The sequence below is a fragment of the Diadema antillarum genome, unplaced genomic scaffold (assembly GCF_040938485.1).
Source record: "Diadema antillarum isolate AM-2024a unplaced genomic scaffold, OU_Dant_1.0 seq00000028_RagTag, whole genome shotgun sequence".
In the NCBI taxonomy this organism is placed as follows: Eukaryota; Metazoa; Echinodermata; class Echinoidea; order Diadematoida; family Diadematidae; genus Diadema; species Diadema antillarum.
In genome coordinates, this window is record NW_027271144.1 from 121570 (window position 1) to 147244 (window position 25675).

Below are 25675 nucleotides of genomic sequence, written 5' to 3' on the forward strand. Positions count from 1 at the left end.
TCATACATCGTCCCTTCGCCAACCGTTTCTCTCCAGCAGGTATATCCGTGGCTCCACGATGAGTTTTGGGGGCGACGTCAGGAGCATCCTCAGGTTTGTCGGCCTCTGCATGCCTGCATAGCCTTTCGCGAAGGCGAGAACATTGTGAGTCCTACGGTACCAGGACAGTTCCGGACTGTCCTCGTTGGGGGCGCCGATGCACAGATGGGAGAAATGCATCATCTCCGCTCCACCCTCTTTAAGATCCTCTGTTTTATTATACCTTCAGACGATAGATGAGGTACCGTGTTACAATTGCAAAGCTATACAGCAGCAGAAAGAATGCATATTTACCTCCGCCAAGGGAGGAGGTTATGTTTTCGTTACCATTGAATTGTTTGTTAGTTAGTTAGATACTTTCTTTGTTTGTCCTTGTGCAAAATAACTCAAAAAGTTGTGCACGGATTTGGATGAAACTTGCAGGAAAGGTTGGGAATGACACAAGGAACAGATAATTAAATTTTGGTAGTGATCCGGAAATTTTTATGGATTCTATGAAGGATTTTTGATATTATGGCAGGAAGGGTTAATGAACTTGTGAGTTCAAGCTGCGCATTTTTGAGGTTTTCATATGTGCACTAAAGTGCATGCTCTAGTTTCTGCTAGGGCGAGGCGTGCTGCGCAGCTGAGGGTTTGACATAGCAAAGGCTTCTATATTGGGAAATCGGAAAATTTTTCAGCATGCATACGTACAGTACGGGTGGAAATCACTGATCTCTATGGAAAAGCAAGATCATCATTGGAAAGTAGGTGCTTGGCGGAGGTCTGCGCTCTCAGAGTGCTTTTCTACCGTAGTTGATGTATATTTTACAGCTCACTCCCGTTATCACAAACACGGTTATAATGATATTCCTGTGTTACAACAAAGTAAAAATTTATCCCGCAACATAATCGCTCTATGTATTTTTATTGTTTATTTGTTCGATCACAACAAAAATTTTGATAGAACGAAAGAAAACTGCCGGTCTCAAGGACTTCCTTATAGCAGGAGTCCATTGTATTTCTTTTGAGAATTGTGTATACATGTTTTAGCAGTGAGGTGAAGCCGTAGAATTGACAAAAATTATATTCTGGTAATCATGAGTGGTACAAGTGCATGTATGCTTTATGAAAACTCTGGGACAAATAAGATTGACCTGTAACACGGGGATGCTTCAAAGTATAAAGCAAGATACCAACACATAGCAATCCTGCCAGCTTTGGAACAGTTTACAAGAGAACTGAGATCTCATACAAAGTCTAGATTATGTAAGTAGCACTCACTTTTTAGCTTGTTCATTGCACTACCAGTCAATTAGTTACCATTAAAATCAAACTTTCATCGATTATGACTCTTTATGACGACTGATCTAAAAAAGGACAGTAAGGAAAAGTACAGTACTGAGGGGTGTCCAAGAGATATTGAAAGATTTCAATACAAAATGTCAATTGTAATCTTTGCTAACTATGTAGCTTTCCAGAATGCTATGAACCATAAACATTAAGAAATACTGAATTTTCAAATAACATGTGCCAAGTCCAACTTGGTGATCCAACATGCAGTGCATATAACATCCACAGTTTTTTTGGGGAAAAAAAAAGAAGAAGAAAAAGAAAATAGAATGTTTACCTCCAATTTTGGTTGACCTGTGTGAATCTGGAGACACCCGTTTGTGCGGTAGCAACATCAATGTGTACATGGATATCTGTTGAAAAGAAAGTATACACCACGCTACAAAGTCATAATCTCATTTCCTACCTATCGATTTCTGTATACACCTGTACATCCCTAATACTTCTTTCCATGACAAGAAAATTGTACACGTTTATTTGTGACTGTGTACAAGAACAGCACAAGCATACTATATCACCATGGAGGGGTTCTGTGAAAGAAGGTTTTCAATACAGCTAAGTGTCTAAAATAATGTTAATTGCAGAGAAGTTAAAAAAATACACAATAGACATACGTTGTAATACTGTATACGCCTTTATTTTCGCGTACAGATATTTTCGCGAATGACGAGGTCATAGACATTTTCGTGGGGTGTTGTTTTCGCGAATTGACGCCGACGCTTATGTTAATGCTCTAACAACATAGCGCATGGAGACAATTTCGCGTGTTGTTAAATTCGCGATCCAACTGCAATTCGCGAAATTCGCGAAAATAACGGCGTATACAGTAGATAAGATGCCCTTCCATTATTATGTGCTGCTGTGGTTTATTCTAATGTACTGCGGACCAACCTTCAAACAAAATAGAAATTTCCCCATGACTATTTCCTGGCCTTTATTTTGTGCTGGATGAATAAGGCACTTGCTGTGTTCCCTAGTATCAAAAGGAATAGGTTTCATGATTTTCATCCACAACTCTGTGAATGCTATGGGACAATTGAACACTCCCAAATTCTTTCACTTCTTCTTATATTACCTAAGAATCCATCACACTACTAGACCTCTCCTATTCAGGCTCCTGTGAAGTACAACTCAATCCCCCTTTTACCTGAATTTGCTGGAATGGATTGGTGCATCTGGTGCATGATATCCCCGCCCGGATAGTTGTGGTGCGAAACTCCCAGCATCAGCGCCGTCGCCACAACGTTGACGGCAAAGTGACCCAAGACGCCCAGCGCCATCAGTTTTATGAACACTGATTTCTTGAAATTCCGCAGTCTGACAGAAACATGGAAAAGGCAAACAAACAAACAAACAACATAAAAGAAACAAGGTAATGAAGAGCTTCTGTATATGAAATCAGAACTTCTCACAAAGATCCATGTCATCCAGCTTGGCCACACATTACCATCATGGCATTATCAAACACTGAACATGTATCCGAGGTATCCATATAACAACTGTACAGACAAATGACTAGCATGTATAATGCTCTTTCCTTCAGTTGCAAAGCACAAACTGCTTTTTCAGAAGTGAATGAGAATGGGTGCCATCATATGACAATAATTGCTGTCCATTAAAATGTCTAATAACTTAATACATCTATTACCTAAAAAAAAAAAAAAGTGCACTCTACAGTCAACTAGTACCAGAAACTTGACGATGATTGTTAAAAAAGCGATTGACCATAATAATATACATTGATTGGTTTTGTCTGACAAAGATGACACTATATGAGCCCTTACAATAATAGAGTGCTAAGTACAGGGGTCAAGATATAACAAATACTACGAGGAAACTTATTCTGAAAAGTCTATGAAAAGTTTGAGCGACATGAAATGTATCCCAAGTTACATTGACTAGGTATTCTTCCTAATGGTTCTGATATCAGATTATGTCTGCACTGAACTAACTGCCATTATATATCTTGCCAAATTATGATCATTCACATGGACTACTCAAACAAAATCTCCTTACCAAGATTGACATGGTCAAAGCAGTGTAACTGCATAATCAGTGAGATTTAGGCCTTGATGTTGATATTTCATTCCCAATGTTCAACAATCTATCCTATCATATCCAAGGAATTATGCAGTCATGGTTTGAAATTGTAGCATACATATTTCTTCAGTTAGACAAAAATGTGGCAGTTTATAGTTTGTTCTTGATCTGTGACCTTTGACACTCTTATAGATCTGAATACCCCTGTAAAAAAAGGATGAAGTGGTCCGAAATGTACATACATGTAAGCTATGGCAGCGGCGGCAGCAACGTTGAGCATTGGGAACACGTAGATGATGAAGCGCAGCTCCTTGTGGGGCAGGAAGGAGTAGATGAAGACGAAGCCGAGAGGTGGGAGAAGGAACCAGGGCAGGCGGCTGTCCACTGTGCAGCCCAGGGGGACCAGGGCCACGCTGGCCCAAAGGGCACGGGGAATAGCAGAGTAGAAGTACCAGAGGAATGGGGATGTCTGGTGTACAAGAGTCAAGGAAGTGTGTCTTGACCCAGTGCACATACCGGTAATCATGTTTTCTCACATCTTATACTTCATACAATTCTTCCCTGCCGTACATTAATAAAATGAACAAAAACTCTGCCACAGACAAAAATATCACTCTGTTTGACAGCAAGAGTAAACAGTGGTAACAGAGAAGTTAAATGAAGAAATGATGTAAAATGACAAGCTGCTGCAAAACTGTCATCATCTGAAAGTCAGCGTTGGAGGCCATTAATAGGAAGCTCTACTTGTCAAGCAACAGTGACAACAAATGCCAGGCTCTATCTTGTCAGGTAAAAACATCACATCTCATGCAACTAAAAATTTCTTCTGAGAAGCATGTCCAACACTGAAGCTTGGTGATTAATTGCACTAGGACATTGATTATGTTCTCACAAATTCAGGCAGATGAAGTTTATTTGTTCTTATTATACTAGGATAAATCAGGATCATGATCAAGATGATTTCCTTACAGTTAGAAGTTCACATGTCACATCTTTGCGTTCGTCTGACTCCAGTGAAATATTCAACAGATTGATTGCACCCTTGTCACCAATATTGCTCAAGACAGCATTTCCTCTGCAAAAAGATGCCTTGCTCCACTCCATGACAAATCAAAAACATTCCATTTCATGAGATTCTTCCGTTGAGTATTATTTCAACTGATTATTTTCGTCTATCTCGGGCAATTAGTTAAATCGGAAACACTCACTAGAGAGCTGCTGCTATATACAAACTGGATAACAAACCCTACTACCTTTTGAGCTTTGATCAGGCAATGACAGCATACAGTGGTAGCTCAGATATGACAAGGATACACCCCAATTTGAGCTCTTGTTCAAAACGGCGTTATACCACAACACTTCTCCCTCGGGCCACAGGAGTCTCTGCCAGAATAACGAATCAACCATCACGGTCAGAACTGAAAAAGAAAAGGCAAACAAAGTAATTTTTTTATTTTTGAATCAGTATAACCTGTCATGGTACAATACCTATCATACCTACATTCTCTTCCGAACTCAACATCAAATAATCTTCTGGCTCGTTGCCTGACGCAAACATGGCCCCGTGCAAGGCCAATAACCTACTGAATTAAAGTTTCCTCTGTGCATTTATGCACAGATGCTCTTCTTGGTTACTTGTTATTAAAACCAATTAAAACTCTTCCTAGTATTCCTCATCATACGAGATTCATTGACAAAAATATACTCATGCTCTTTCTTCCCAGTGCCCATGTCCCCTCTCTTTCTCTGTGTTCATGTCATTTCCTCAATTAACTAATTTTACGGTGCTTTATCTATTTCATTGGGTGTTGCTTTTTTTTTTTCCAGTCATTTGACCTAACAGATGTACACATACAAGATTGAAACCCTTTATAACAGAAACACTCTACCTACTGCTACAAACAAAACTGAGCCAGTCTTATTCGGAATGGCTAAATACACTGCTTACCAGACACTTCTTATCACATTAATCTGAAAAATGAAGGTGAAAAAACAAGTAAAAAAGAAGGTACAGAATGACGGATGTGGCAGCAATGGAGTAGAAGATCAGCTGTACCCTCTACATATCATTTTTGTGCCTAACCTTTTTTCCACAAATTTTGTACCGTACATAGCAATGATGTCATAGTCTTTTGCTATAGTGTGGGTTGGAAGCAGGTGCAAGCACAAACACATAGGCCAAGTGAGGTTGTTTACAACCAGTTTCCATGGCGATTAATGGCCATGACATCTGACTTTAGCACTCTATTCCATCTTTCTTGACAGCGAAAGAAATGAAGTGTCACAACATAAGTATCCTAAAACAGCACGCAAGCGTTGCTGTCTCACCTATGCTTACGACGCCACCGAGGGCGCCCCAGAAGATGACCTGCACCAGGTCCAGCCGCCTGGACAGGAGCTCGGCCAGCAGCAGGAGACCCATGAGGATGCAGAGCTCCGAGCGGAACACGATGATGACGAAGGCCGAGTAGAGGATGAAGGCAACGTGATCCCTGTTCATCCAGGCACTGATTGCACGCAAAGCTGGGAGGAAGAGACCATGCATTAGAGTATTGAGTGGCATTTACATCTGAGGAGCAGTGATTGGTTGCTTGCCAAAAAGAAAAAAATGTTTTTCCAGGGAGACATCCACCTTTCTGGATGTCAGTTAGCTGACAGTGACATACTTGATCCCTGAATCTGATCCTTATTTATCCAGGCATTGAACCAGATGCTGCAGAGCTGAGAGAAAGAGTCAGCAAGACTATGGAGGGGTATTATACACTGAGTAGCAGTGATTGGTTGGATGAAGAAAATAATGTTTTTATGGGGAAGACACCCACCATTATAGTTCTCGATGGCTGACAGTGGCATATTTTCTTAAATGAAATGACATGGCAGCTTATGATGACCCTGGATGACCTTAGAATAGTCTTTTGCTACATTCTGAGAAATTCCTCGCATCTAGTTCACTACTGCTGAACTGTGTTTCAATTTCAAAGAGAAGAAACATATAGCATATCTCGCATTAAACTGCATCATGCATGTTCAGGTTGACAAGACAATTTATGCTACACTGTAAAATAATAATAGGGGACAATTCTAATGGCCCATATCACATCACTCTGTCTGAGCGCTCAAAGGGCATTAAAAAACAAATTTCTCTCACAGGAACCACACCTTAAAGTGCATCTATTTGCATTTGGAATACAGGTATACATAGGATGCTGGTATTCACCATACATGCATGTTACCTAGATTCTGTGAAATCAAATACATTGTATGTCTTTTATTTCTTCTGTCCTAAAAAGTGTAATAAAACAATGTTGATAGAGTTCAAGTGCTTTTAATTTGCACAATTGGTTTGGGCATACAATTACTTCTCTGATTCTATGCTGTACTCAACTTGCAAAAGAGCATCAATGCCCCCCCCCCCCCCCCCCCCCCCCCCAAATACAGTGACTGCACTATGTACTGTGCTTACCACATGTAAGCACAATATTTGCAGTCTGTAACTCCAGTGCACTTCCTTTATGTTTGTAAAGTATCACAGTTGGCTTTCGCAAACATCCGTTTGTTGTCTTATGAATCACAGGTGTTAGTATAGAAAGCAGTGTTACAACACTACACTACTCTGTGAATTTTTCATTAAAAAGAATCAAAATGTGAATAACTTTATCTTGACCATACATTGTAGTTCACCTGTTCCAAAATTCTGGTTTTTGTAAACCCTTTGCAATGCATTTCTCTTGAACCTTAATTTTCATGAAGAACATTTAGAACATTTTGCATTTTACCTGCATGACATTAGAATACATGTAACCACCATTACATGTTGATATAATATGCAAATTAGAATAATCTGTCATAGTATTTTTTTTTCTTTTGGGAAAACTCTGAATGTGACTTACTAAGAATAACACAGATAAAGGATAGTATGTTAGAACATTGGCCAAGCAGAACTCCTCTCTACAGACTCAAAAGGACATTTTATGTCAAAGCACATTCCAGAGAGCTCCAGTATCTGAATTTGTGTATGAATCAAGTAATAGTGATAAGTATGAAGATTAGCTTAAAAGAAATAACTTATATTGCATAAATCCAGTGTACAGCATTTTGAAGTTCATATCATTCCTCAAAATTGATTAAAACACAGAGACTTTATCATTCCTATTGTATTACATTTCAATGCTTAAGTAAAAGTGACTTTTCATACAGAGAATTATAGCAGCTATGTAAATCATTGACTAAATCTTAAATAATGTACCCAGGTTTGCACAAACCAACAGTACTGTGAAATGTGTGCTGAAAATGATATCACCCCAGCGTCTAATTGTAGAATGTGATCATTTCTGGTAAAACTATTTCACAAAAACTGAAATGTTCACACTCTAAAAATTCCAATCTTTGGTTTGATTTTACTGGCATTTACACTGCTCTAGTCCTCTGACTTTATTCTTATTAAACTAAAAACAAGAGTAAGTGGTGTTCCTTTGACCATTCAGTCTCAGTGGTGCCAACAGTTTAAAGGCATTAATACATTCATAAAAGGGACTGTACAGTTCTGGTTGAGGTGAGGATTTAGCTTTTGACGTTTTGCGAGATATTCAGAAACCACTCTATGAGATGTCAGAGAGCATGCAACTCTAAGGGGAATAGAAAGTTTATTTGATGAAAATCGGTTTTGAAATGGCTGAGATATCCAAAAACAAGGTAAAACAAAGAGATCCTAATAAAAGGCGTGGCCTGTCGCCTTTTATCATTATCACTTTTTTGGACACCGCAGCCATTTGAAAACCAATTTTCATCAAATAAACGTTCAATCCTTCTTAGAATTACATGCTCTTTCATATTTCACAAGAGGTTTCTCATTATCTCACTTAGAAATGTTATAAACCTGAATCCTCACCTCAACCAGTACTGTACAGTCCCTTTAAAGGGCATTATTTGATAAAGCCTCTAGCACCCTACATGATGCAAGCATTTAAGCATCTCAGCTATAAGGTCCTAATTATGCTTTCAGAGTCTCTATGTGAATCTTGGGGGGGGGGGGGAATGGGATTAAAAATAACCACTAAATATGCCAAGTATGTCATGAGAATTCATTTGGTCAGCTTGAATCTACGCTGTAGGAGCATTATAACGAGTTAAGCTGGATCATTATGACTTGTCACTATCATTGTTGTAGTTAATGGTATCATCACTGTTATTGTTAGGATTTTTAGTATTGTCATGATCATCATTACTGTCATCAATCTCGTAACTGTCACCATCATCATCACCATCAATGCTGCATGCACATATCATAAATGACTCTACGTTTTGGTACCACGAGGCAAAAATTGAAGAAAAATATTTAAGAGGATTAATTGCTTTACACAAGTTCAGCAACAAGACCTGCACAAAGTTGGTGGCTTTGTTTGTTTGTTTGTTTTACTTTTTTTAACAGTAAATCTATGTACAGTGAAATGCCTTCTCCACAAAACTGGCACCAATTTATACATGCATAAACTTATAATGACCTACAGCTGTAAGCTTGAAGGTTGATATCGATGGAGTGCTAACCCTGTCAGTCATGATTACGATTTGACCTGGCACTTTATTTACATTTCTCCTGGCGGATCAGAAATAGCTGCAGAAATTTGATTTGGCCAGGTATGTAGTGACTCATTACCGTCACTTTTAACATCACAGGCTATGTTCGTTCTGCTGGCCCGGCATTCCTGACATACCAGAGAAATCACTGACATGTCAATGGATGGAAAGCCGGACTAAATTGATGGCCGCCTCCGGCATGATGGTGTAAACACAGATAGACTGTCAAGATATCCTCAAGTGAGTCACCATGTAATCCAACATCTTGAGCATGATGGGATCATGTTATTCTAAACTCAAGCTAGCTTTCTCTCTTTAATCACAAAATGACACTGAAGTAATGGGTTCCATGACAATTGCTCTTGCGACAATTGCTCCACTGAAATATCTGCATGCTTAGCCAAACATAGAGCCTACCCACAAACATACATGTAACCCTAACCCTAATCCTAATCCTCACATTAAACTAAACCTAAAACCTTGTCACAACCCTAACCCCTAACCCTAAATAACAAGGTACATTGCAGAGTGTAATTTGATCCAGTTACTTACAATACAATGTAGGTTCAAGGAGACATTTTTCTTTGCGGTGAGATAAATCAATAAAGATGCTATACAGTTACTGTAGTAAAAACAGTATTCTGTGAAGTCATTCAGTGTATAAGCTGTTATTTTTTAGAGGATTTAATTTGCGCAAATTTCACTAATCACAGTTGGACCATGAATTTAACAACACATGAAAATGTCACCATGAGCCAAGGTAATAGTGTGCTTATGATGGCCTCTGTGTCAATTTGTGAAAACAACATCTTGCGAAAATTTTCTAAAACTTCTTTTTCGCGAAAATATCAGTACGCGAAAATAACAGCATATAGGCCTACAGTACATTGTAAAAGGACTCAATGATATAAGATGCATAAGAAGTGATATTGGCCTTTAATATATGACCCCTTGAAAATTAATTGTAATGAAAACCATTTAGTATCACTTTCATATTTTGGTGCGAGACGAAAGATTCAAACAGGATCGCAGCAGACAGGTCAGAACACATAAATACAATTTCTAGATGTTTTCAGTTTGTGAAACACCCTTTGCTTTATACCATTATCAATCAACCAGCTATGACAAGCGATGAACTTTAATTTTACCTGTGGAACATATAACACATCTGGACTTTTTAATCAAGGTTTGCTCACATTAATAAGACAACACGATTACACACCATTGATGTGGACTTTCAATCAACATTGATACCCTTTCAGAATACGTTACTTACTGTTACCAAGCAAACGGCATGACAACAAATCCAGCAAGTGCTAAAGTATAATTGCAATTTTCAAGATTATTGTCTATCAATGATTTTGTGTGTGTGAGTGTGTGTGTCCATATTCATTTAGGTTTGCTTGTTTGTATTTTGAGGTGAATACTCCTTTCAAGATTTGACACATGGCCAGCAACTGAGGCCTCCCAATGGAATGCAAATTGTTAAAGGAACTCACCGATGGCAAGAGCAAACGTGTTTGGCAGCGGCCTCGAGGCGTAGAACACAAAGTGGCTCTGGGACAGGGTGAGCAGGACCAGGTAGCAGGCCACGTCGCGGCCGAACAGCTTTGAGACGCTCCCCCGGAAGGAGTTAAATGATGACATGACCATGACGGCAAGCATGCCCCGAACTGCGATAAATCATCAATATCATAGAAAGAGTCGTGGTTATCGGAGGTAATGGCTTCAACTTTATTTTCTATCTTTGTATTCTTTACACTAATTAGTATTGTTGATAACTACAATCTTAGGTGGTCACACTAGTTCTGATACTTTTGAAGTCATTAACTATCCCATAGTCTGCAATTCTGCCCTCTTTCTCTGACACTTAAAAATCATTTTAAACAATGGGAAGGAGGCATTGTTATAAAGAGCAAAGAGATGTCCCAGTATCACAGTCCAAAAATTGATGCATCATGCCTTATGCCTTGAACATTGTACTCGACAGCAAAAATAAAAAGCAACAAATGATCAACTTCTTTGATCAACTTTCACTTTCTATTGATTGTTCTGTTAACATTTTGCAAACTTTTTAGCTCACATGATGGCAAAGTTTGTATCAAAGGTGCACTTTATTTTTTTTTAATACTTTCTTTTGCAGCCACATCAAACATATGGCTCACAAATGTATCCTTTAGAGAATGTTTAACATATCTGTGCAAAGTACAGCAAAGGTAACAACAAAGCTACACAAATGTACAATGTTTCTTCGGCACTGACCCAATTGTAGAATGCGTGGGTGGTTTGTACAGCTTGTCTGAAACTTATACTCCATGTACAGAGCGATTATGATCATACTTAAATTAATCATACAGCTGGGCAAACATCTACGATACCTATGTACTGTGCGGCAAACTTTGAGGCACCAAAGAGGCTGCACACTCCAACAATGGGGGAGGATAGAACGCTGATGAAGAGTGGTCCTAAAAACGTCCTCGGAACAACCCCAGGAAACTCTAGATGGTCGTACTGTGTATGAAAAATTGATATGTTTTGGATTAAGATTAATTTCAGGTAACCACAGATGTGGTCGTACAGATCATTAGTCATGAATGTACTCTGTCTTCACAGTTTTTTTTCCCATTTTTTTTTTCATCAGATTTGTATCTCAACTTATATATTTACTACCAAAAAGTGTTCCTTCCATGACGGAAGGGAATTGAGGTAAAATTATACAGTATATCTTTTGAGAAAAAGTAAAGTAACATCAGAGTCATACTCAAAAGACAATATTCCTCAGAAATCATACTCTAACACACCCTGTTCTTATATCATATGGCCAAATTTGGGACAATACTTTGAAAGTGAAAGCACTGAGCAACTGGAATGACATGGCAGAGTTTAGTCTTTTCAAAAGCAGATTATAAATTAATATAATAGAGTGTTATAATGTCAGCAAAATAAAATGCATCAAAGTCCCTTGATTTCTACAAAGACTACACATCTTACTTTTTTCACAGGATGGACAACTTCAAATAAAAATAATATCAATTTGAAGCTGGAGGATCTCATGAGAACACACTGAGAGTACAATGTATATTGTTTTGTGGAAAACTTGCTGAAAAGATTGACATTAAGATGGTTCAGAAGACAAGCCCTCACCTTGAGGTTAAGCTCTTGCCCCCTAACTTCGACGTGCATCCACACGACGAATCTTAACCTTGAGGTTAAATTCCTGGCCCTTCGAGTGCGTTGATTTTTGTGTCCACACCGTGCTTAACTACGAGAGGGGACCCCCCTGCGGCTTGTGGTTAGAGCGCTAACCATTTAAGATTTCTTGTGGCTCTTAACATCAGCTTACCTCTAGGTTAGCTTATTACGAGTGCGTCTTCACGGTCCCTAACCACAAGCTTAACCTCCAGGTTTCCTAACCTCGAGATTAAGGCTTGTCGTCTGAACGTAACTATAATCAGCAGTATGTCCCATAAAACCTTGTTTCTGGGATGAGAAGAGTGTATGATGGATGGTAGTGGACTCACCGCGCTGAGGTTGGTGCGGTGGTAGAGGATGTCGTGCATGGCCTGCAGGTTGAAACTCTCCTCCACCTTGGTGTATGGGCACACCAGAAGATGGACCAGGGGTGTGAGGAACAGGAGGAGGGACAGGAGCAGGTCCACCTGCAAGGGAGGGAGGGAGGGAGGGACACTGTTGGTGCCTTCAAATCGACAGGTTTTGACTCTCTGCGTGCCGTGAGAAATTTGTGCACATTTGACTCAATGGCACAGAAAGGGCTAAAGGGATCGTACAGTTCTGGTTGAGACCTAATTTCGGGTTTCTATCATTTTTTGGTGAAATAAAGAGAAACCTCTTATGAAACATGAAAGAGCATGTAATTCTATGAGGAATTCAACATTTATTTGATGAAAATTGGTTTTGAAATGGCTGAGATATAAAAAAAAAAAGAGCGATTCTAATAAAGTGTGAGACCCACACTTTATTATGATCGCTTTGTTTTACTTTGTTTTTGGATGTTTCAGTCATTCCAAACCCGATTTTCATCAAATAAACTTTGAATTCCTCTTAAAATGATATGCTCTGTACTATATCACAAGTGTTTTCTAGGTATCTCGCAAAAAGTTAAAAGCCCAATTCTCATCTCCACCAATACTGTACCATTCCTTTAACCCGTTGAGGACGGATTGATTTTGCTACAACACGCATTTCCCATAGACACCTCCCCAAGTATACTCGGGACTCGTCCTAAACGGGTTAAAGGTGGAATTCCACGCTAATTATACGTTTTTAAAAAACATTTGACGAGAAAGTACAATTTCATAAAGCATAAAAGTGAAAATTTGATCTAAATAGAACAAAAATCAAGGAAGTTATCTTTTGAATTTGTGAAGTTTTACACACAGTCAATATGAATATTAAAATGATTGAGTTGATGATGTCATTACCTCACAACTTGCCATACACCAGAAGTTTGTGCACAAGATCTTGACATTTCATTTTTTTTTTTTTTTTTGTCCAAACACAAAATTTACTACATTTGTATGCCCCAGCCTCAAATCTTAATGTATCGGGGTGATCATCATTTTGCAGAACTTATTCAGGCAGGAATAACAAGTCCTATGTTTACACTTTTACAGCAGAGAACTGTTGTGCAAAAATTAGCAATACCCCACAATTTCGTAACTTTTAAACTACTGGTATTCTTTATTCTGATCACATTTTCACTGAACATTTTGCTGATTAAAAGATTCACTCTTTTTAAAACTAAATCTTAACTGGTTTCCTGGTCCAGAATTTCCCTTTAATGTAGATAGGATGAAGGATGGGAGATAAAGATTCCTCTGGTGTTAACTCCTATGCTGCGCTTCTGCTTACAACTGGGTCAGGGTATAGCTTTACACTTCAACATCTCAAACAAAACCTACAGAGCAAATTTACAACCCCATATCCACATCACTACATGGCACTGAACAATCAGTAGTCATACAGACATGATGTAAACACCCACATTCACATTTTACAAAACGACAGTAAAAAAACAAACAAACAAACAAACAAATAAACAAACAATACTCTGCACAAAGATTCTGAACACTTTGCAAAATATTACAGAACATGTGGACTTGCTAAAAAAAGAGAGACTTCCTTTTTTGCTGTTGCTCTCCATGAATAAGATTGTATGCTCAATCTGTTTTATCAAGAACACCGTGTCACAATGATTTAAAACTAGAAATGTCGCTATGGCGACTGATGCCTCCGCCATAATGCATGATTCTCCCAATAGGCGTATAGTACAATGTCTTCACAATGTGTGATCCATGACAGTTTCACATAACTGGCAAAATATTGATATGACAGGTTTGCCAGAAATGACTTGAATGTTCACTTTCCTTGAACTGGGTTTGCTATAATTGTCGAAGAGTGCAGGTACACATATTTCAATTTCAATTTATTTTCATATTTCTCGATGAAAAATTACATCAAATATAACAAAATTAAATGAAATACATGACATACATAGAATATTGCAAATATGTAAACATAATAGTGGTCGATCTGTTCAGTTTGGAATCTGTGAATGAATGCTAAAGAAATATGAAGGAACCTACTTAAAAAGCGAGCTTGTTGAGCGTAGGTCCCGGTTAAAAACGAGTTTAAGATTGAGAAGGGGAGCACGGGTACAACAATGACCGGAACATAAGAGAAAACAAAAAAAAAGTACAAATATACAGTTATATAACAAATTCTTCTCTAGTGCAGGTTAGGGATCGGAAAAGCCACATGCTGTATATAGGCAGATGAACCATTGTCGTTCTGGCAATACAATATGACTTAATATAGTTATAATAACAATGATATCATTCAGACAGTATTAGAAATGTGTACATTGCGTGTATTAAGAAGGGAACACATGCACCTGCAAATCCATTAAAAAAGACATCGAACAACCAGTTGCAGTGCAGTGAGAATGTGAAATACCAGCTGTTTCCTCGTCCCAGCTATCTTTAAAGAAGGAAAAATATACATAAACACAGTGATAGAATTTAAGGGCGCAAACAGCTGGGCTCTTAAAGTCTGGTTTTACATGACAACAACCCTGGAGTACAGTATAACGGGATAGTCCTGGACAGCACAAAACAGAATTTCAATGAGCTGATGTAGCGTAATTATTCAATAAATACTGTCTTAATTTGCATTTGAAGGATGATACTGATAAACAACCTTTGAGTTCAGGGGGGAGGTCATTCCAGTATTTCGGTCCCGCATACATAATTGTTTTCATCGCGAAAATTGTGCGAGTACGTGGAAGGTGATAAGCGTCCCGTTGGCGGGTGGGATAATTGTGAACTGAGTAGTTTCTTTTGAACATGTGAAGAAAAACATCAGGAAGATCATTCGTTGAGTACTTATACATGAAAATACCTAGATTGTAATCAAACAAATCAATCAATTTCAGAATTTTATTCTTGTGAAAAAATTCATTTGTATGAGATAAATATCTGGCGTTATTGATAATTCTGATGGCGCGTTTTTGAAGAAGGAATAGCGAATCAAGTAAAAATTTGGACGAATTACCCCATGCTAGAATTCCATAGTTGAGGTAAGGGGAAATCATTGTTGAATATATAATTTGTAATATATGTATGGGGAAATTATATTTCAGCTTGTTTAAAATTCCAATGTTTCTGGACAAAATTTTACTTAAATAGTTAATATGGGTTTTCCAGGATAGATCACTATCAATGTAAAGTCCCAGAAACTTGATACTATCTACCTGGTTTAAATTGATACCATTGATCTTAACATAATCAGAAACAGAGTTCAGAGAATTGCTGAAAAGCATATAATGCGTCTTATCAATATTTAGTGACAACTTATTTGCGTGGATCCAGGACTGAACAAGTTTCAGTTCATTGTTTAACATATGTATAAGCGTGTTTGAGTTACGATGTGAAAGAAATAAATTTGTGTCGTCAGCAAAGCATATGAAAGAAAGAATCTGGGACGAATTTTGGAGGTCGTTTATGTACAGGATAAATAATAACGGGCCAAGTAGGGAACCCTGAGGGACACCACAAGAAGTTGTTTTCAAAAGAGACTCATATCCATTTACATAAACATATTGCTTTCTATTAGTAAGGTAGTCTTTAAACCAATCTTGAGCTGTCCCACGAATGCCGTAATGGCTTAACTTATAAAGCAAAATATCATGGTCTATCGTATCAAACGCTTTCGAGAAGTCGAGAAAAACACCTATAGTATGGGAAGCGTCGTCTAAAGCATGTGCTACTTTATCAATGAAAGCTAACAAAGCGTGGGTTGTGCTATGCTGTTTTCTGAAACCAAACTGAAAATTCGAAAGAATATTGCAGTTGATAAGGAATCTAAGAGTTCGTTTGTGAACAAGCTTTTCTAAGATTTTTGAAATTGAAGTTAAAAGAGATATTGGACGATAATTGCTAACCGATTCTTCAGCACCCTTTTTGAATATGGGAACGACTCTAGCAATTTTCATCTTTTCAGGGACCTTTCCAGTCGACAAAGATTGATTAAAAATATAAGTAAGGGGAGTAATTATTTCAGTTATTATGTTTTTTAACAGAAAAACTGAAATTCCGTCATCACCTGTACTTTTCTTGTTATTTAGTTTGCGAACAATTTCTTTAATTTCTTCCTCAACAATGGGAACAAAAAACAAAGTGTGTGCATTCCTATCCCTTAGAAACGAATGAAAAGGTGTCCCGGAGCGAGGTATTTTCTTGGCAAGATCTGGCCCAAGGTTAACGAAGAAGTCATTGAATGCATCTGCCATCTCCTCTGGATTGTCTATCAGGCGACCCTCTTTCAGAATACGATTTGGAGAATTCGCCTTAGTGCTGGATTTTAAAGCTGTATTAATCACCTTCCACGTACTCTGTATATCAGATTTGCATCTATCGAACTGTCGGTAAAAATACTGTTGCTTAGCTAAGCGTAACGTAGAGGTCAGGGTATTTCGATAACAAACATAACGAGATTTAGTTGAAACATTTGGGGATTTACGGTATCTACAAAATAATCTGTTTTTCTTATTAATAGACCTAAGAAGAGATTTCGTGATCCAAGGCTGTCTTGGTATTCTTTTATAATTAGATTTAGAGCGTTTTAACAAAGGTATATGATTATCACAAGTTTCTATCAAAATTTTCATAAAAACCTCAAAGGATGAGTTTACATTTCCTGCGTTGTAGACAGGAGACCAGTCAACGGACCCAAATCCCTCCCTGAGCCTATTTAAATTGCGTTCAGACATGTCACGAATACCATGGTTAGATGTTGGAGTTTTTCTTGCTGTAAACTGAGGTACAAGGGTATTTGGGGAATTGAGAATTTTTACTTGAATTCTGACAGACCCTTTTATAAGTTTATGCACTGAGTAATTTCCAAGGTATGAAGAAAGAGTGTAATTACAATACAAAACAGATTTTTTTTTTTTTTTTTTTTGGGGGGGGGGGGGGCATTGAAACCTGACCTTTGACCCTTAACCTTTGACCTTTGACATTCTGGCTGGAAATTTCCTGGAGAATCTCCACAAGCATTTCATATACTAGTGTATGAGGGAAATAGTAAAATATTGAGGAGTTGACCTTGACCTCTGACCCCATGACTATTGACCTATGACCCCGAAATTCCCTAGATAATCTCTGCCAGTCAGTACATGCTTATGTACCAAGTTCCACAAAGATACATTGAACCATTTGTGAGAAAAGTGATATTACAACATTTTCACCTAACCTTTGACCTTTTGACCTTTGACCTTATGACATGAAACTCTCTCTACAGAATCTTTCTGCAGTAGTACACGTATGTCTACACCAAGTTTCAAGAAAATACCTTAGGGCATTGCATAGATATTGGGGAAATAGCAACATTTTTAGCATTTGACCTTGACCTTTTGACCTTTGACCTCTTGCCAATGTCACTAAAATCTACTCAACTAATTGCCCCATCATACATCATCCTTGGACCAAGTTTGGTGAAAGCTGCTTCATCCAGTTTTGAGTTATCACGTAAACAGATAAATTTCAAGATTTGACCTTGATCTTTGACCTTTGACCTCAGTCCGATTTCACTAAAAAACTAATAGAGTAATTGTCCCATCATACATCATCCTCCAACAAAGTTTGGTGAAATTTGCTCGATCCAGTCTTGAGTTATGGCGTAAACGGATACAATTTCATGATTTGACCTTGACCTTTGACCTTTGACCTTTGGCAGATTTCACCCCAAATCTAATCAACTAATTGCCCCATCATACTTTATACTTGGACCAAGTTTGGTAGAATTCGAGTCAATATTACTCAAGTTATCGCGTAAACGAAAGCGTACGGACGGACGTACGGACGGACGGACGTACGGACGGACGGACAACCCGAAAACATAATGCCTCCGGCACCACTTCGTGGCGGAGGCATAAAAAAAAATCCTTCCATCCTTGTAAGTCCCCTTACTGGAGGCTAATGAATTGTAAATAAGACCAGGAAAGAATGAAAGAGATGTGAAGCATAATACATGTACTTGAGGGTTAATGCTTGTCACAACCCTTTAATGAACAAAACAAAACAAAAGAGGAATCTGGATGCCAGACAAAATTTTCAATGTGAATGGAAAAATTTGAAAAATTGTACACATAATTATCTCTGACACCATCACAAATTTAACACAATTCACATTTACAATTGAGACCAATACTTGCAAAAATTGCAATAAATCTACATATCCTCCATTGCAGGTTGATATCAAGATCTACATCGCTAATTTGGTTTCCCGCTAGTTGCTCTCTTGGTCTTCATATGAAATCCATGTTGGGAATGATGCGCTGGTGTGATACCATTGCATTGAATTGCATTGCATTGCATTGCATTGTAGAAAGTGAAATACAAATTTATGTATATAGTAAACAAAACACTTTTCCAATAATGCACCATGCACTGAAAGGCATGTTTAACCATCAACAATAACAACAAAGAAAGAAATGCTTTATGAAAACGGCCAATGCAAAGATTGCAGTCAAGAGTGTTTGTGTACAGTACATGTACAACATTGTATGTTATGTAGCTCTTACAAGTCACCTCTTGAAGACACAAAATATTTATGAAAAAGTACACGTTTGCACGTGTAGATTTGTAGAATTTATCTTCAGGGCCCTGTTTCATAAAGCTGTTCGTAAAGTTATGAACAACTTACGAGCGACTGGTGATCAGTTCTGAAGTGCTATACTTATCAGAATTTCAATAATTCAGCACAAGAACTGATCACCAGTCGCTCGTAAGTCGTTCATAACTTTACAAACAGCTTTATGAAACACCCCCCTATGAACATCTGAGCACACAAGACAATGGAAACTAGTCTAGACACTACATTACTACAGAAGAGTAGTCAGTGTTTTCATCAATAGTACAGTAGTATGAAACAATATAGCAATAGGCCATGTCTCCAGTGGGAAGTTGTGCTGCATGATCCTGCTTAATGACGCCCAAATACTCACTTGAAGCCCAGGTACACATGTATGGCATTATCAAGAGCACTCTTTGTGCTTACTATCAGAGGAAAGGTGCTACAAATTGTAAGTAACTGTAAGCAGTAAATCTGGCTGAATGTCAAAGATTTTACAGTCTCAGTGGTTAATAAACCAACAAAACTACCAGGCAGGGATCCTTTTTCTTTTTTTCTTTTTTTTAATGGCAGTGTAAACAGCCACCCCTGTGTCTTTTCCATCCAGCCACACATCCATGAGTGTGGTTGTATCCATGCTGCTGGATACAGCCACACCAATTATCAACACATAATGCCATCAATTGCCATGCACATCATATGCCACAATTACAACCAAAACATCCTCTTTTCTTCCTTACATTCTGAACAGCTTTTGTCTTAAAATGTTTTTTCCACTCCATCTTCAACATCCTTTCTCATCACTTTTTTGGGCGTGTCACAAATGTTTTCTGTTTGACTACCTTGGTACAAGTAAGAGGTTGAGCTTTATGGTACTTCCGACCCCGAGGCCTCTGGTTTTATCCATTTTGATTTCATGATCAATGGCCAGCAGCCTCTCTTCGGGCAGTGTATGGATAAAGTCTATGTACAAGTGTAGTCACACTCATGTCAAGTCATGAAGCTGCATCCAGCCACTTGGGCCATATTACAACCACACATGTACTGGGGTATGACTAGGTGGTAAAAACAAATTTATGCATGTTGCTGTATAAACTGTCTTTCCTTATCTGGATAGAGTATCTAGAGTAAAGCCCCCAGTTTTCGGCTGGCCTCCAGAATCCAGACACTTATCACTTAGCGCAAGCCAGTAAATTCTACTGTCACAACACACGCATATCACACCATTTCACATATACTTGCACAGTCGTTCACGACAGGAAAGTGCCTTAGTCACCTCCAATAATCCATCTAAAATCCCGAATTTTGCCATAAAAATGCAGAATCGGCGCAACTTTTCCAAAGCGTGCATGAATTAGGTCCCATGTTAAGAATCGGGGTCGCCGAAAAAGTGCTAAAAGTGGGAAATATGCCATTCTGTTGCAAGATTTTTTGCTTATCGGAAGCTCAGAGTGTGATGGTATCCTCAAAAAACACAAAAGAAAAACAAAATCTCTGTATATGCCGATGCAGTGACTAAATGTGCAGGGGTTGAATGCAAGTGTCGACTTGCCAGAATTCAGACACCAACGGGAGCTGCAACGTCCCTGACGCAACCTTGCGCCAACAAGGTATGGCACGTCGCATTTTTCAGCGGCCTTGTACACGCATTGACATTGAACGTGCATAGCACATGTCGGGATTCCGGAGAGGCTGGACGGATTCTGGTGGATTATCAAGCAGATAATTTGGGGGGATTTTGTGAAATTTTATGACGTATTTAACAAGATCAACAATGAGATAAAAGTAGTTTGCACACACAGGTCTACATTGTCATTGTAATTTTGTACCTGGTATGTATTATTTGAGTTGAACAATTATTGCAGAAAACTGGTCGTTTTACTCTAGGTAGATGTGATGAGGACAGAGGGAGAGCCGATCCCGAGCTTTCCTTACCCCGTTCCTCCCACAATTTTTTTGAGAGCCTTTAAATGCCCCGAAACAAGATTCTTCTCACAGGTCAAAAGCTAAGCAGGCAGGATGGTAACCGCACCAGCGACCCCAACCCGTACCGAGTCGGGGTCACATGGCAGCTCTATGGCTATCGAAGAAACCCGTGATATGGCTTAGCATTTTGGTGACCAGAGACCAAAATACAGGGTTTTACACTGAAAATCATAGCCGTACTGTTAGATAAGATACTACAATCAGAGCTGCCGAAATCAATTTACAATACGATATGTTCTAAGAGCCCAGTGAAAGATTTTATCCGAGGTTTTAGTCCTTCCGCACTTTGTATCGTAGTACAACTTAATGTGCACACAGCGCATGCACCAACAGCCTTGCTGTCGATCCGGTATGGATAAAACGTAGCACATATTATAATACACAATGTATGCATGTGGGAAAAAAAACACAGGACGGCTTGCTGAGAACTTAAATGAATACGTTTCATTCCCGCATGCGCAGATCATTTTATTTACGTGATATGTTCAAAATGGCGATTCGCATCTCGCGGAGATGGTCTCAAAGATGATGCCGATTAATCTTGTTTTCGGAGGTATTAAATGGTGAGTGATACATAGTTGCCTATAATATTCAACAATATGGTATTACAAAATGTGGCTTTTCGTTGCGAATCCAAGTGTCATTTTGAACGATGGGTTGTTTACTGAATTGCTAGCATCGCAGTGCAATTGATTACTTCACTATTCCCCGAAAATTGTATACAAGTCTTCGGGGCGCTGTTACTGGTTACAGCGCCTCGTGCCGGGGTTAGCAGGATGGCAATCTACCTGTGCGAAAGTAGTCAAGAGGTAAATGTATCCCCTTTCTACATTATATCGAACACTGAAATATCGATCAGTCATATGAGGCATTATTAGTCATTCAATCAGAATCTGACCCGAGATCGAGACTTTAAAAAAAAAAAATCTATTAAATGAGTATTAGAAAACTCTATTTATCATCTAGGGTAACATCCCCAGTATTCGGTCACTTAAGCTTTTTTGCAATATTTTTCAAACTAAATTAATACATACATACATCATATCTACAGCAATGTATGTGAAATATATCAAATTTCTTTAATCTCAATTTTCATTTTGTTTAATATCACACAGAATTTCACAAAATCGCAAAATATATCACCTTGAAAATTCCCCAGGATATGGTCACCGCCACCAGTATTCGGTCACGCGATATGCGCGTTCAAAGTCAATGCGTGTTCAAGGCAGCTGAAAAACGCCCAAGCGCGCTACCTTGTTGGCGCAAAGTTGAATCGGGGACGTTGCGGCACCCGTTGGTGACCGAATACCGGGGACTCGGCTACTGCATTCAACCCTTGTACATTGAGACACTGTATCAGCACGTACGGAAATTTTGTTTTTCTTTTGCGTTTTTGAGGATACCATCACACTCTAAGCTTGCGATAAGCAAAAAATCCTGCGAGAGAACGGCCTATTTCTCAATTTTTAGTGCTTTTTCGGCGACCCGTACTCTTAAAACTGGGCCTTATCCGCGCGCGCTTTTGGAAAGTTAAAGTAGCGCCGATTCTGCACTTTTGACGGTAAAATTTGGGATTTTGGATGGATTTTTGGAGGGGGCTAAGGTAGTTTCCTGTTGTGAATGAGTGTGCAAGTAATGTATGTGAATTGATGTGATTTACGTGTGTTGTGACAGTTGAACTTACTGGCTGGTGACTACTGATAAGTGACCGAATACCGGTAGCTGACCGAATACTGGTGCTCTTAACCTAGTCTAGTAAGTAGAGTAACTGCGGCAGTAAGCGGCCGTGCAGCCGTTCGCGGCAGGCACAACATACACGGTAATATACCGCTAAACACATCATTGCACTATTACATGCACACTACACATATACTAACACACTAGCAATCAACAAAAACCAACCGATAAAATGGGCACGATCTCTGACGAAAGTGAAATTTTCTCAACTAAATGACAACATATCGCATCCAAAATAAAATTTTCGGTACTTCTTAACATAACAATTAAGAAATAATGGTCAAAGAAACTTAATTTTTTATCGTTTTTTCGATGATCATGGATTTTGAAAACATATCCTCACATAAAATAGAACTTTCGCGAGCCGATGTGGGCTGCCATTTTTGTTTGGAAAGTGGATGTTACCATCGGAAAAATTCAGAAAAAAATGGGAAAGACATCAACAACACCGCAAGAATTGCGATCTTGTTTGCGGCCAATGCATGTGCGCCCGCTATTTTCACGTGCTTTCACAATGGGAATTGGCGCATACGCAATGTTTGCGAGACATGTGAAGGCGTGCAGCTAAAGATCGTGGAGCACGCGCGTATTGCATCTATAGGGATTGTACATCGTGCCGCAGGCAGAAATACGTACTACATCGCATATCGCCCTTATCGGCGAAAATTGTGCCGGGTTTTGCCCTGGTAAATCATGAAAACTGCGTTGGTCAATGGTAAATTTCTTTTATGAAAACAATTGCGTTAATGAATAATCTTGTCTATGATATATGAAATGGTTGAAAATAATTTGCCTGATTTGTTTACAAGTTGGAAAAACCCTTGACTTGCCAGGCTTAACAATGCTTAAACTGCCGCAAACGGGATATTTTACTCTAGTATCTATGTGTGTGCGTTTTTTTTTTTTTTTTGTGATTACTCCTCAACATCTGCTTAATAGTAATATCTTTTACGTTACAGCAAGTCACTTGTAAATTGTCTTTCCTTTCAAATTCAAAGTTTACTTGGAATTGTAACTCTACACGTGACTCTACCTTGGCTTGAAACAAACATTGATTACTATAGGATGGGACTAAGCAATGGCTGTGGCACCGGCAGCTGCTGTGGATGTGGGGTGACAGTCTGTCAGAAAATATGTACAGAATGGAGTTCAAAACTTACAGAATATGTAGCCTGTCTCTGCCTCCTCTGCTCCCGTTCTCGAGATTCTGTGACTCTCGCGGGCTCCACTATCTCCCCGCTCGCTTCCCTGATTCGGACCCTCTTCTTACTCATTGTCACAGATGACCTACAATTTTACAAGACGTGGAAATATATCCATGTACTAGAGCAAAGATCCTGTATGAACTAGAGACTATACTAGCGGACAGGCAGGAGAAAGAATGCTCACAAATTATTCAGTCGCCACTTCGCGGCGGCGCTCTTTCATCTTTGATTCCAGAGCCTTTTGATTCAGCAACGGTACGCACATTATCGGTCCTACCCACAAAAGAATCTCTTTGGTCGTACCAGCTCGATCCAGAGTCCCTCCAAAGAGGTTCTATTTACATAACACTGTAGAACCTCTTTGAGTCCCTCCCTCTCAGCTTCTATACTCATCTCTTCCATTAAAAATGAATAAATGAATTAAAAAAAAAAAAGATCTCAGAGTGGAACCTTAGGAAAGTCATGGATATTGTGTTGGTTTTTTTTTCCAGTTATGATTATTATTACGATTTATTATTATCATTATTTCATTTTTAAGCCACACGTGTGTGTGTATGTGTACTGTGTATGGGGATGGGAGAGGGGGGGGGGGTAGGAAGCACAGCCCTCGCCCCTCCCTTAATTGTTCCTTGATACAGTCTCGTTCCTTACCCCCACCCCCTCCCCGATTCATATCTGAAGACAGGGCCTATAGGCCTATAGCAGAAAAAAAATCGTCCTCAATCAATTCAATGGGGCATCAACAACAAAAGAATTAAAGGAAACACAATGGTCAATCTATTTATGAGACTATAATTACATGTAATACTTCATGATTACTTGGTTATGTTACCCAAGTGAGTGGTATTGATTGAGCAATGTGTTCTTGAAATGATAGCTGTTTTGTGTGTGTGTGTGTGTGTGTGTGTGCGTGTGTGTGCGTGTGTGTATGTGTGTGTGTGTGTGTGTGTGTGTGTGTGTGTATGTGTGTGTGTAAGGGTGTGTTTGCTTTGTTTGTGTTTTCGCCCACTCTACCCAACCGAACAGTACTTATACAGTACACACTCACGCAATTCGCGCCAAATTGAAAACACCCACACTGCACGCTAACACATTATTTTCATAAAAGAAAAAAAAAAAAGCCAATCGTTAGATAAGATTTGTTTTCTTTTTTTCTTTTCTAAAGCTAGAAACGATGCCATACAAGTTACAGCATAGACATTATTGATATAGAAGGATGTCTTGATCATATCGCGGGAATCGCCGCTTTTTATTTGGGATCGTTGTTATTTCTAGTTAATGATGGGAAGTTTCATGAGGTAATTTTTGGTAGGAATCAGTCATAATTCGGATATTTTTTTCAATTTGAATGGGTAACAATGACTGAGAAAAAAAAAAGATTTTTGCCCTTCAATAAAAATAATTAAAGTTTATTTATCTTTTCTGTTTACGGTTGAATTACGTGCGAATTCAGAATGGAACCCAAATAAATGTGTTGAGATACAGAACTGTGGTGTCAATTATTTTAATTTAATTCAATTCAATTCAATCATAGTTTATTTCCAATCAACGAAAATAAAAAAAACATAGTACAAAGTATACATGTCATGAAATAATATTGCTCAAACGTT

General features: G+C 38.7%; 1 protein-coding gene across 1 annotated transcript; it reads right to left on the bottom strand.

The window, feature by feature from the left end:
- On the bottom strand, positions 1 to 24134 carry LOC139725222 (dol-P-Man:Man(7)GlcNAc(2)-PP-Dol alpha-1,6-mannosyltransferase-like). Its single transcript, XM_071636312.1, has 10 exons — positions 24021 to 24134; positions 12507 to 12644; positions 11364 to 11496; positions 10485 to 10658; positions 5740 to 5934; positions 4726 to 4829; positions 3654 to 3880; positions 2519 to 2688; positions 1649 to 1724; positions 1 to 262 (listed from the first exon to the last, which is right to left on the bottom strand). The coding sequence occupies exons 1-10, from the start codon at positions 24132 to 24134 to the stop codon at positions 1 to 3; spliced, it is 1593 nt and encodes a 530-aa protein (XP_071492413.1).
- Between the last annotated feature and the right edge of the window lie 1541 nt (positions 24135 to 25675).